The sequence below is a fragment of the Hypomesus nipponensis genome, chromosome 1 (assembly GCF_054491055.1).
Source record: "Hypomesus nipponensis isolate SF chromosome 1, ASM5449105v1, whole genome shotgun sequence".
NCBI lineage: Eukaryota > Metazoa > Chordata > Actinopteri > Osmeriformes > Osmeridae > Hypomesus > Hypomesus nipponensis.
In genome coordinates this window covers 9,016,289-9,030,453 of record NC_140361.1, presented here as the reverse complement: position 1 = coordinate 9,030,453, position 14,165 = coordinate 9,016,289, and the positions used below count along the sequence as shown (strand labels likewise).

The 14,165-nt window shown below is 48.3% G+C and overlaps 1 protein-coding gene across 1 annotated transcript in view; it reads right to left on the bottom strand.

Annotated features, from left to right (window-relative positions):
* The window catches only part of mtus1a (microtubule associated tumor suppressor 1a), a 33,573-nt gene extending 20,409 nt beyond the window's left edge, over positions 1-13,164 (bottom strand). The window contains exons 1-6 of the mRNA XM_084698158.1: positions 12,996-13,164; positions 4,463-6,717; positions 3,566-3,821; positions 1,606-1,943; positions 543-852; positions 144-257 (exon numbers count right to left, since the gene is read on the bottom strand). Of these exons, the coding sequence (XP_084554284.1) occupies positions 144-257; positions 543-852; positions 1,606-1,943; positions 3,566-3,821; positions 4,463-6,541 (3,097 nt within the window). The 5' untranslated portion in view covers positions 6,542-6,717; positions 12,996-13,164. The remainder of the gene's footprint in view (positions 1-143; positions 258-542; positions 853-1,605; positions 1,944-3,565; positions 3,822-4,462; positions 6,718-12,995) is intronic.
* Between the last annotated feature and the right edge of the window lie 1,001 nt (positions 13,165-14,165).

Below are 14,165 nucleotides of genomic sequence, written 5' to 3'. Positions count from 1 at the left end.
GAGATTTAGGGAGAAACACCAAATAAGCCACTCTAATCTGATTACAGTTTTATATTAAGAGGGGGGAAAAAAAACAGTTGTTGACAAAATAAACCCAACATACGGAAGAAAACATTGTTTAGTTAAGTGTGTCATCTGCTTACCGGACCCTGTGCACCTCACTGGTTGTGTGAGGAGCCTGGCTCTCAACACTGGGGTTGTGGAAGAGTGGGGGTTGTGGGCTCTTCCAGCAGAACTCTGCCCAGGACCCCCAGAAGCTAGGAAACAGACAGACCCTGGATCAGCATGGAGCAACGTGGTTCTGACTCAGAAAGGGCAGACACACTTAAAACATAAGGTCATTTGCACTGCTAGAGAAAGTCAGATCTATTACTTCATGAAAGGAATATGACAAGTACAGTCACACAGCTCATTGACTCGTCCTTGTATAGCGGCCAAAGATTGACCCCCCCTCGCTGTCCCCATCTATCACAGGCGTGCTGTCGCTCTGGGTGATGTAAACGGAGAGGGACGCGTTTCAGTCCCGCTCCCGTCTGACTTACTGCACCACAGCTGGGCTCTGGCCTCCCTGGTAAAGGCCAACAAAGGGCCGACACAGAAGCGGTAGGACCCGATGAGCAGGCATGTCACCAGCGTGAGGTCACAGTGGTCCCCCGCGCTGCCCAGCGGCGTCAGGGAGGAGTTGGTGAAAATGGAAGCCGAATACTCAGTCCAAGTACAGCTCCGGAGACCCCCGGAAGCAGACATGTTGGTCAAATCAAAAAGCAATGGAGGAAAAAAGATATCTATAGAAAAACCAGGGAAAACAAACTGGTCCGGACAGCAGTGGTATTTGTGAGCTCCCTCACCCCCCTAGGCATCGCTTTGAGTGAAGTAGAGTGGAACAGACCCTCGTCTCCTTGACAACAGTGTGCGGGGGGACCCCAGTCAGAGGAATAACTCAGCCAATCAGGAGCAGTGAGTATTCGAGGATGCTGAAGGAGGGGGGGGGGGAGAAGGCCCATTGTGTACTGGGGCTTCCCTCCCCTCACTCTCCACTACACTACTCAGCAGTCATAGAAATTCCAAGACACAAAGTTCTCATTATGCACCATACACAGTCAAACTACCACAAGTGGGGGGATATTTCTAACAATGTATTCTCTCTCTGCAGAAGAAAGTTCATTCATCTCTTAAAGCTGGGTCTTTGAACATTTCACAGCTGTCTTAAAGAGGTTTAGAGCCATCTGGATTACTGTCTGAAGGAGGGGGAATCCCTGATGTAGGGCAGACTAGAAACACTGGGCTCACCTGACATCTTTTAGGTAGAAAGCAATGAGAGTAGCCACAATCACACTCTCCTGAGTGAGTATGAAATTATAACTACAGTAAATAGAATTGAAAAATATGAAAGCCATGTCTCAATCTCCACACAGCTTTCACCCAAGAAGATTGCCTTGGGGGATGGAGGGGGTTACGTGTACAGCAGCCTTATAGTCTGCCAATGTGGGTCATGGTGTACAGCCCTGCTCATCCCCCCACAGCCAGATGTGTCCTTGGGACAACCAGGCAGACATGCAACCCCACAATATGCCCCTGCAGATCCATCTCATTACATCCATGTACCCAGTAGGACTGCTGTAACCAAGCCAACTGAGCCCCTGCAGTGTGGGAGCCTTTGCCAGAAGTCTCACCCTGTGTGTTTCCTGTGCTGAAGCTGTGCTCGCTGGTCTTGGAGGGGTGGCTCCTGGGAGGTCCCTGAGCCTGGGGCTTGTGGGGCAGTCTGAAGGCTGGGGTGGAGGGGGGGGCTGGGGTGGAGCCACGGCCAGGGGTGGAGCCACGGCCAGGGGTCTGGAGGAGCCGGGATCTGCTTACGGGGGGCCTGGCGCCACCCTTGGTTGAGGTAGCCCCCACAGAAGTGGCCCCCACAGACGGCCCCTCGGTCGAACGGGCCATCTGACTACCTGTGTGACATAGGACAAGTAAACAAACACAGCAGAGGAATATGAGATCTGTGGTCCTGGAACAACTGGAAGTGACCTCGAAATGGGGAGGGAGGGAGGGAGGGGGGGGGATTTGTTTGACTTGCTTTGTCCCTGCCAGATCACAGAACAGTGGAAAAACATGAACTGCCCAGAGAGGTTTGGCTACTACAGCAGCAGACCGACTTGGCTCCACGCCGGGCCTGTTACAGCCAGCATCCTTCTGGTGGAGAGGTTATGCAAGGAGTGTTGGTCACCCTAGTGTTATGTGACTGGCTGATGTCAAACAAGTGCAACAAGCACAGCCTGTAAATCGCCATAACAGGGCAAATAAGACCATGACAGCTTGATGCTAGTGAGAAAAGTATGTTTTAAGCTTACAGGCTTTTATACGTTTGTGTAATTGCCTCTTTTTCTTATCTATACAAATGTAATCAATGACACAAAAACCAACTCACCTATGTTGTTGACTTGGGCCAACGTATCAGTGAGTGTCATTAGAGAACGTCAGTGTGACTGAGCAGAGCCTGGGAGAAGCGCAGCCGTCACCCTGCTCTCGTGTCGGGGAGCTTGTTCCACACATTGGGCTTTGTGTGAGTTTTTACAGCAGCTCTGCAACTCTCCTCCAAACCTCCCTTTCCTTCCCCTGCTTTTCCCATCAGCACGGCTGTCCTCTTATTAGAGGAAGTCCACCCCCTTTTCCTACTCATGTCCCCCCCCCCCTATTCCTCAGAGAAGAGGTAGAGCAAAATGGGAGGGTGTGGGGGGGTGTATTTTAAGGTCCTGTCCTGGAGAGTAGAAAGGTGACATCTGCATCCCTTACTATTCTTTTGGTGGTGGTGAGGGGAGGGAAGTCATAAAATGGGCTTGGCTCATCGGGAACAGGAAAAAACCATGCTGTGTAGAAGAACCCCTCTGGGCTGCCCTCCAATGGAGAGACTAGGTACTGCACTAATGACCAAAACATGCACATTAAATGCACAAAGAGGCATTAGAAAATACAACTACAACAAAACCCATTCTGAAAATTCTAGAGCAGAAAAAAATTGCATTTTTGCCCCCCACAAAGAAAAGACAAGAACAGGGAGGTCCTTCATAAGAATGCGACTGAAGTCTTCTGTGATTGATAAGTAGAACACAGTGCAGTATCAGTTACCTCAAGGTGCCATTCAGCATTCACCTTGCTGTATATTCCAAAACAAGTACTCTGAACTACTAATAACTCCTCTGCTGCAGCTGGAATGCATGCATCTGACACACGGTGCGACTCCACACAGCTAGACAGACCCAAACAGACCAGCCCAGACTTCTCAGGTGACAGCTCAGTGTTTCCACCACAAACGGGATGCCTGGGAAATGATTAGCCTGGCCCCGTGCTTCCAGGCGAGGCAGCCAGCATGTGGGAGGGTGAACCCTGAACCCCTGCATCTGTTTACTCTGTCTGCTGAATGGGATGTGTCACTGACTCGGTGAGCCAGGCCTGCCCAAGCTCAGATCTGGTCCACCCGCTCTGTGTTCTCATCGCTTCTTATCAGTTTAATCTAGGTTATTGTTACCCTGAGGGCATTTATAGTCTACCACCCTGGAGTGGAGAGACATCTTACCTGCAGAGGAGGAGGAGGAGAAGGTGTGTTTTGTCCTCAGTGTGCCCATGCCTCCAGGGTTGCTGCAGCCATCTCTGCCCCAGGCTCCCTGCCTCTGCCTGGGGGCTAGAGGGGCAGGTCTGGGGCTGGGGCTGGCCAGCGGTGCTCCCCTGGTTCTGAAGGGGGATGGCCTCACTCCCGGTCGGCTCCTACTCCCCTCGCAGGCCGCTCCTCCTGCCGCTCCTCCTGCCGTCACGGACGTCTTGGAGGGCGCCGTCTGCAACGATAGCTGAGCATCAAACTCAGAGCCCCACGCGGGAGGCCCCCGGAGCACAGCTCTGCTCGCCAAGTCCATCATGGGCCATAACCAGAGAACACAGCGCACTGGAAAGACTGACACACACCCTCACACACACACACCCTCACAGAACCAAGCTGCCATTGTGCTGCATTCCCCCTCAGGACTATGCAGCTAGCTCCAGCTCCAGCCAACTCTTCCCTCTTGCCCCTCTCCACTAAAGCCCTCAGTGTCAGAGCACAGGAGGCGTGTTCACAGAGGAGCTGGGGCAGCAGTATGCTCAGCTTGGCCTGCTCTCCCAGGGATCATTAAACAGAGATTTAAAGCACTAGACCTTTTTATGTAAGATTGCCTTCTTAAGAACTAAGGCGCTAGAGTAGACTGTGTTACTCCAATCTGTCCCAGATTTCTGGACAGTTGAAAAACATTGGCTTGGAAAAACGTACTTTATGTGTATCAACAATCCCACTGGATGTTTAATCACATTTTAAAAAATCCAGCCGTTTCAGTGTGTGGTCAGTGTTCATTTCCACACTGCAAACATGCAGTACACATTATGAATGCAGCTACAGTACTTCTATACAGAACCATGTAAACTGAGGCTAGAGGCATGGACTCACCGCCAGGCTGACCTTCCTGAACCCAGGGCTGGGTCTGTCTGGTGTGGCCTTGCTGGCCTCCAGCTGTCTGTGAAGCCTGTTCTGGAGGTCTGGTTTTGCTTGGCTCTGGAGGTTGTGGGTCCTGGAGGTGGTGAAGCTGGAAGAGGAGCTGATGGAGCCTCTGGTCTCCCTAATCACTCGAGAGACGGAGGAACTCTCGGAAAAGCAACGAGAGCGCAGCGCGGGCGTGAGAGGCTTCTCCCGATTGGACGTCACAATTGTCCTCTTCCTGTTGTGGTTCGGCACTTCTTCCCTCCTCTCATTGACTGGGGCTGATGTGGGCTTGTCCTGGTCCTTGCTGGCGCTGGATTGTGGAGAGGTGAAGCAGAAGGTCTGGTTGCCAGGGCAGGGGCCTGAGGAAGGTTGTCCTGACCTGGAGGCTACATGCCCCGCCTCTGGACCAGCTGGGCTGGCTGCTGGAACATCCTTACACACTGCCGGCACACTGTCACACACGGAGCCTCTACGCTCTCCATCCTCAGCAGCCGGAGACAGATCCTGGTCCTCGGATTGGATGAAGGTCATGCCAAAGTAAGGAGCTTTGACTGACTCCCCTATTGCAGCTAGGGGTTTGCTCAACTGGCCATCACCATCAGATTTAGGAGGAATGTTATTCCCGACCCCTACAGGCGGACTTGTGGTTGGTGTGCTCTTGTTCCCTTGAGACAGGTTGCTGGAGAGGGTCACCTGACCTGGGTCGCGAGATGTAGCCTTAGCAAGAACAGGGCTAGCCATTGATGTCTGGCTGGCCGGTCTGGTCGTGATCTTTGGTTTGATGCAGCTAAAATCGGGCTTGCGGAAACTCTTGATCTCTGCCTTACTGATTCTGCCAGTCGAGGGAGGCAGCCTGGCGACCAGCCGCCGTTTTGGGGTGACAGCAGTCTTTGGGCCAGAGTGTGGGCCTGGGCTAGTTGTGAAGGGAGACTCATTGAGTATGGGGAAGCTGATGGTTTGGTTCCCAACGTTCTGCACTGGGGTGGAGGTCTGGACATGGTCACTGGAGTCAGGATCCTCATTGGCTGGGAAGGGGACGGTCTGGCCCTCCTCAGGGGTGGAGCCTCCAGTAAAGTTAGGCCACAGCTCAGAGACAGTCTTCCTGCAGTGTACAGTGGCCAGGGAGACACCGTCATAAGCTGTGGAAGCAGGGTTGGGTTCACAGAGGAAGGTCCTTAGATGACCCCCATTCCTTTCAAATGGTACGTCTCCTGGAGAGGCGGACTGCACCAAGGGATCATCTTCAGGGGGGAGTTTGTGGTCCTCTGGCAGGATGAAGGTCATTCCCCAGCAATGCTGAGCGGGCATGTTCTTCTGTCCCTCCAGGAGGCCCTCGCAGACATCAGGGAGAGTGGCTGACATCCGGCTGAGTTCGGTGGGCAGGGCAGGGGAGCAGGGTCCCAGGGCAGGGGAGCAGGAGGTCTCCTCCAGAAGAGAGATGGCCAGAGCCTGGTCCTCCTGCAGGCAGAAGCTGTTGCTCCGCATCACCATCTCCTCCGAGCTGAGCGAGCAGCCGTTCTCGCTGGAGGCTCGCCGAAACACTACCACGGAACCTCGCAAGCTCTCACCCTCCGCCGAGTTGGGGGAGGGTGCCGCGCTTCTGTCACCCCGGACCTCCTCATTCCCCCTAGTGTGGCTGGGGCTGGTCCCCAGGTTACTAATCACCAGACTAATGTTGCCATTCCAGTTGTCCACACTGGTGTTGCTGTTGCAGCTGGATACGGAGGTCTGGCTTGCATCCACCTTCAGCTCCCCGGGCACTGTGACTTGTGGCGGTGGGAGAGCGAAGGTGGAGTTGGTGACGGCGTCCATGTGTGAGGGGTGGTCGTCCGGGGAGCCCTGGCTGAGGCACACCTCCAGCATGTCTATGTCAGAAGGGCTGCTGGTGCTCCTGTCACTCAGGCTCCTCGGGGAGTCTGGGGAGGAGGCTCGGGGACAGGGGCCAGAGTTTGCGTTTCTGTCCCCGGATGAGAGAGCCAGCTGCAGGACGCTGTGGGGGGCAGAAGCCTTAGCCCTGGTTCTCCCGTGGTTCTGCTCACTTGACATACAAGCAGTGTGTTTAGACCTATATGCTGCAGATAATCTCCAATGTATAGTGTGTGAGGTTTTCTGAAGTCATTCACTTCCATAGACTTGGGATGAATGGAGAACCACTCTCTTTGTCACAGTTAGTAACCTAACCAATCGCTGCTGAAAATCGACTTCGGGCCATTTATGAACATCTGTAGGGAGAAAACGGAGACAATGATTTGTGATGCACTTTCCGGGACAAATGTATCGGGAAAAACAGCAACAAACAAGGTTGTTAAGGCTTGCAAGAAGCAAGGCAGGTAAATACTTGATTCTCATCACACAACTAGTCTTCTTGGACTGGTACAGTATTGTGTGTTATGTCAGCCCATTGACATCAGGGTAACACTAGAAGACTAACAGACCATTGGTACTCTGACACTTGGCTTACAATTTTAATAAGAAGAAGCCTCATTAAATATTCAGAGTCACCAAAGATCAGTTTTCAGAGGGATTTGTGCTGGAGTGATAGTGCTGTCTGAAACTTCCAATGTTCAAGCTGAAGGGTATGACTAGGGCTCAGTCAACTACACTTTTTTAGCCTCTATGAATTGATTTCTCATCCGTCCTGAGCAATATATGAAAATATTAATAGTAAAGGATGAAAAAAATATATAACTACACATATTTATAAATACAAAATGCGATAATTCAGTCCTCTTACTGTCCCTCCATCTTTGAAGCACGTGCGGGCCTGCGGGCCAGTGGCCTGACTTAATGAGGCACGCACATGAGCAGTGCCAGTTCTAATGTGGAGCCATGTAGCTGTTGGGAAAGTAGTAGCCCTGATGAACTTCCCTGCCCCCTCCCAGAGCCCCCAGTCTAAACAGCCTGGCTGTGTACTGTTGTATTTGTTTAAGCTCACTGCGCCGACTGCCGGACTGCTAAGCTGTCCAGAAGCAGCCAAAACAAAGCCGTCAGTGTGGCCACTGACAGGCAGCAAGATATCAATTACCCGACGGGAAGAATATGAGCCAACTTGGAGGTATATGATATCTTGTTGAATCCTGGGCCTAAGTTAGTGACCAATTTTTAAGGCTAAAATACTACAACTTAAAAGTATTATGACAGGCTTTTGCGTGAAAAAAGGAGGTGCTTGGTGCAGTAGCTTATAATTGTGTCTGCCCTGGTTACTGTAACAGTGACCTCCTTGGTTGGAATGCAGTTCAACATAAATCTGAATTGTTGGAGGCAAACTTGTGCATGCTCTGCTGCACCCCCTGTCAAGTTCAATAACAAGAGAGGGAGGGGACCAGTGGGAAAGGAGGGACGAAGAGGACTGGCAAGGCCATCTCACTCTCACAGGGCCAACACTACATCAACTAAGGAACATTTTATAGCCTAGCCAATTGAAAATAAGCAGCAAATTGCTTGAATGTGTGCTCTGCAACATGCACTGCCAGCCAAGTTGCCTTTGACCGTCAGTGGTTTCCTGGAGAATCAGTCACAAGACATTCTATCCACACAGAAATCATAGACCCACTGAAGTGAGCCAGCTCCAGTTTGCATTGGCACCAGTGAAGTTTCCTGGAGTCACAGAGAACCTTGGTGTGTCACTCTTCTTCTGATTGCCGCCCAAACAGCACATGCTCTACTTTTGGGATGGTTTGGGTATCAACTGTGGTCTATTCTGATCATCTCCCACTGGTTCATGAATAGAACCAGGAAGGCATCTCATTTGTCACCATCAAGTGGCAGTGACACCCAGAGTAGCTGCAGCGATCCCCCCACCTGCAGTGGTGCCGTAGAGGAGACAGACACCTGCAGTAGATGGCAGATAACTGGAGACAGTAGCTGCAGGGCTGGGATGCTCCGTTTCGAGCAGTAACTAAATCATCTGGCCTGACTAGTTACACACTGTGGGGTTCTTTCATGGAGATTGAAGCTCTGATCACATAGCTTGTGCTACACCAACCACTGGGAGTTTGAATACTGGGTTGTATGGGCTATTAATTAAGTTAATGATGATTCAGCAGTGACTGTTTGGAATTCTTTCCAGATAAAACGCTGCCTTTGAAGAGATGGTGTCACGCAATATCAGGGACTAGAAGGGGAATTTCTATACATTTCCTACTTACTAATTTACTCAAACAAGAGTGTGAGAACGCGAGATTAACAGTGAGCGAGAGAGAGAATTCAGACAGATCTGAACATGAAATATGGCAACAGTTAAAACAGACAATCTTGTGAATCTGAAGGTGAGCCCTTAATTGTCAATCAGTTGAGTGCTAATACTAGGGGAGATAAGTGGCTGAGCACAGGTACAGCATACCTCTGAAATTAAACTGAATGACATGCTTCACTTGGGCCAGTGTACTTCCTGAATGCCCTGAGGATAACCATCACAAAACTGTGTCCATTTCTCTTTGTACCTTTTCGCTTGAATCTTTTACCGACCATTAGAAGTACTTATCAACATTCCAGGATATTAGTCCAATAGTCCAGATCAGAGGGCCATAATGTTTGCCTAAAAGGCAGAGCAGCGACACAACCCTCTCCCTTCTCAGCCTCTTGGCAAAATGAAAGGTTTCCTTGGGAACAGACAGAATGCTTAGTCACCTCTACACTTCTCTAGCCAGAAACAGCTATGTACTACAACAAGACTGGCACCCCCATTTGAATGTCGCTTGCTTAAGGATATAAAACATGTGCCGCACCTTGGACCTGCACTTAAGCAAGTCCTGCCAGTTCCAGGGCTTGTGTTTAGTCTTTAGCCTGAACGTTCATTCACTTCTGAGGCTTTAGGCGACCGAAGGCTGAATAGCTATTAAACTATTATGTAAACGTTGACCCAAACCAGCCTGAAGAAAACCATGGTAGAACTAATGTCATGGAACACTTAAGCCACCGTAGCTGAATCTAAGACATGTCACCTGGCCAGACTCTGGAGAGAACACAACACTGAAAGATACAAACTCAAAGCTAAACACACACAGTGCTAGCTTCAGTATCTTAAGCCGCCGATGCTCTACCAACTTTGACACACTGACAACTCTCAATCACCTAAAACACTTTAGCCAAGTTACTCATTGATCTGCAGAGAGAGAGTGAGAGAGATAGGGGGAAAAAAAGAGAAATAGAGAGCAAGGGAGAAAGAAAAAGAAGCCTTACCTATCGTGGCTGTGTATGTGTTCGTATCGGGCAGCGGATCACTCAGGATCTTCCCAGGTTGATCTGTCTCTCTCTGCCAATCCCCGTTAGTGCCTCCCACAGCACTAGGAGGCACAGCCAGCTAAATAACCAACAAACCGGCCCCACTCTGTGTGGTCTCGCACAGCCACTGGGGTGTGATGAATGCTAGACAGACACTTTCTACTCCTCCCTCCCTGCCTCTCCCTCCCTCTCCCTCCCTCCCACTCGCTCGCTCTCCCTCCCTTTCCTCGCTCCTTCCCTCTCCAGGACACTCGTGCATCAGCAACAGCCAAACTGAGGGCACCCCTTTGCTTTTTCTATGTGCAGAGAGAATATTCTCTTACTGCCCCCGCCCCCCTCCTCCTCCCCCCTTCCTGCAGGAATGTGGTTCGGTCCAGCCCAACCCAGTAGTACTGCAGTACAACACTGCCGGTGACAAGACTGCACTTGCTAGACGGCTGTCACTGCTGGCATCTCAAGGTCCAGCTCAGGACTGTGCTCACTGCTCACCACTACTAACTTTTCAGCAGGGAGAGGGAGCATGTGAGGGAGGGAGGGAGGGAAGCTAGAATGAGGCAGCACAACTGGTTACCTTATCCCTGCCGAGGCCCACTGTGGACGGCGGGGGAGTGGCCAAGCCGAATCGCCATTCACTGTTGCTAAGCAGCCAAAGTCTCTTATGAAGGGATAGATCAGACAGCTATTTGGCAAGAAAAATGTGAGAAGGGGAGTGAAATAAGAAGGGGCCTCAATATGGGACAAGAGTTCACGCACTATTAACTACTCTGCTTGTGACACAACCATACTGCTAGAAAGACCCAAAACACAGAAATTATTTGGAAATGGTTTATTTGCAATGGTCATTTGTGAAGTTAAGCAAAGTCATTAGTTTAGATTTTCACACCTACTCTATAGAGATATCAATCATCCAGACAGAGGGTGTGCCTGCTATAGTGCAACGAGCAGTCCCAGAGCCTGACCCTGACATTATCACATAGGTAACTATGTAAACCTCTCTTAGGCTCGGACCAGGGCTATTTCTGCCTAATCCATATAAGGACCTTACACTGGCCTTACACACCTAATTGGCCAGAAAATATAAGAAAACCTGACCAGGGCCAGTGGTTTTACAACCCATTTAGAAATATATATATTTTAACAAATGGCCGGACCTGTTTGAATGTTGTTGTATTGCAACAACACTTGACTTTTGGATACAGGTTTTTAACTAAATATGGATGAATTACATGTAGTTGCCAGAACGCATCTACCTGAGCCCAGCAGTTTGTTATGTGAGGAGGGAATAGGATAGGATTACAGCTCACCTTTGGTTCCCAGAATCCTGTGGTAATGACTGTGCTGAACCAAAAATGACTCCCAATGGAACATTTAGAAGATAATCACTCCCATTTCAAACAGCGGGGAATGACAACTAGCATGTTAAGGAAAAAGAGCTGTAATCCCCCAAATCCCCAGGAATATAAACACAAAAACAACCGTTATAGATTTTTGAATTCCTGTGAAATTGAGGAAGATTACCCTCAATTCTGATAATCGTCCACCTGAGCTTGACCATACTGCAGCCTCACAGCTCTCAGGGTAAACTTGCAGCTGAAGGAACAGTGTGTTAATATCAGGAAACCAGTCAGTGAGTTTATTCTGATAAACAGAAATGAATCCTAAGGTTGTTCAATTAGTCATAAAAACACTGTCTGGTATTCCATCACTACAAGTACTTAATCTTAACATACCTCATGGCTCCGGTATCCATGATACTCCTCAGAACATCCTCACATTAGATATGGACAATTGAGATAAATGTAACATTGCTGCTCTACTTCTTAAGCCCCCAGGCACCCTACAAAGCCTGCTATGCCCTGCCCTCGTCCTGGCCCAGTCCTATGTGTCCCCTGCCTGCCTGTGGGACTGGGGATGCCAGGCGGTGTTAACTACAGACGGGTTATGAGGAGAGACACCCGCCCATAGCTCAGTGCCTGTGCTGGGCCAGAGCCCCAGAGGACAGCAGGGCATCAGGTCAAGTCTGGGGATTCCACCCTACATGCCAGTGACATGACCCTTCTCTGGAGAGTACTGTACAAGACAGGACAAAAAGACACCAGTGAGCCTGGCTAGTTAGCTTAACTAGACAATGTATTACTTGGCTTTACTGTGTGCACTAGCTTAATATGCTCAATACAAATTGGCTATGATGTGAAAAACTATTCATGAAGTTTTACTTACTGAATAAAAGCAGTGCCACTGTCAGCAACCAACTTTAAGTCTTTCACTCTCCTTTACCCCAATTAAATTAGACGCTGCTTCATTGGTTATTTGGATTGCAAGGTTTGTGAGTGCACTGAGAACCTCCATAAGATTAGGAACATAAATTTACTCTAGCATTTCAGTACTGTGACAACCTCAGGTTTAGAATTCACCTTTAAAAAAAAAAGTGTTTAAATTCTAAAGCTGGACTTTAACCCAGAGTTAGAAACTCATATCAGCTTATGAGGGCAGCACAGTAGTCCTCAGTCAAGCTGCTTACAGTCAGAGGAATGGAGGGTATTATAGAAGACAGAGAAAATAGCATGAATGGACCCTGGCTGGGTGTATTTCTAGTAACTCATTCCTCTCTGGATAAGACAGATCCCCTTACTCATGAGGTCATAACCGGCCCCTCCTCACACCTGATGGCTACATATCACTTGTTGCTGGGGACCTCTTTTCGCCATGAAGACTATTAATAGACTAGGGTGGTAAACATGCGGTAAAGAAAGAAAATGCTTACATGTAGAAGACATCTGTTATCACATTTTTTTCTGTCAAGTATTTACTAAAATTCCATGAAATTCGATGTAAGTATTGTAAAGAATAATAAGGAGAACATACAATTGTATTACATAGATCATATAATCCTTCTATGAGATTTGACAGAATCTCAAAAAAAACTTCAATACGCAAACAATGCAACGAGTTTAGTTTTAGAGGAAGCCACTGGGTGGCATCAACGTACTGGCTAGCTACAGCACCGGCTACACCATATACTTAAAAAAAACGTATCCCCATTGAACAATCTTATTAGGCAATACTAACAATGATAATGCATTAAACGACTGCATTAAACAAACACTAGCGTAAGTTCAAGAAAGTTGAAAAAAAAAGAAGGTAAGTCAATTAACAGTTATCGGAATTCCAACCCAGAGGAACAACGTTCAATTTGGCGTTACATCACTAAGAAAAACCTACGGGCCTTATTAAACGTTTGACTGCCGTGACAACTATAGTTGGCTAGCTGACTCACCCTATTTCCTTGCATTGGAGTTCATCTTAATGTGCCATTCGCTGCTTTGCAGCATTAGGCTGCTTGAAATTCAGTTGTGTCAAAGCCAAGCGTTTCTTCACCTGATTAAACCACCTGGACGAAAAGTGATGTCATACTCTTCATGATTAGAGCTTGTCTTGCCCTCTATCAGCTAAAACTAAAATGATCTACAAAGCCAGATCTTGCATTGGCTACATCTAAATCTGTTCCCTCGATATTGGCCAGATTGCCTTTCTCTCCTGTTTACATGAACTTTACCCTGATAGGTCGTTGTCTACCATGACCAGACAGGGGTACAAACTTCGTCAGTTAAGTAAAATTGAACAATTGCCAATCAATATGCATGAGGACAGTATGACAGTCCATTTTATAACCAGTGGTTCTTTAGCATTCATTATAACATTTTTTTGAATATGACAATTCAGACATAGATATTCTAATATTTTATTATTTCAATTCTGGATGTACAATAATTTAATAATTACATGATAATAAACCATATGATGGCAGGAAGCAAACATACAATGTCAAAAGTGCATTGTTGAAAAAAAGACAGATGGACATGTTGAGAACCCGATTAGAGTGCAGGAGAAAAGCTAAGGTTTGGCTTACTGAGATTGGAACCACTCAGTCTATTTAACATTTTAAAGTGAAATATCTATTCAGTCACCATCATCTTATTCTTTTGTGCAATAAACCTTTTTCATATTATAATGATAGAGAGATATAGACATCTGTAACGTAACTGTGCCTTGACCATGACAAAACAGACAGGACATCACAGAAGCTGTTTCAGGAAAAAACTGGGGAGACATCTGGTTGCAATTCCATTAGAAACATTTGACATTAAACACACTGACCAGTAGGGTTAGTGGCAAAGCCATGCAGCTGAGGGGAAACCTACTGTAGTAGCTAGATACTCCATAGGCCGTCTATAGTGGTTAAATTAGGAGAATACGCTATTGTAACTGTCAAACTGAAGGGCCTTGACCTTCACCTGGACAAGAACATGACACCACATCACTCTGTCGTATCTACAGCATTATGTCTGTAAGGCTGGGTGTCAAACCTGCCCCCACCTCTCATATGCTAAAGTCTGGAGTTTCTGGACGGTCTCAACTTGATGGCTCTCACACCCCATTCAAGATG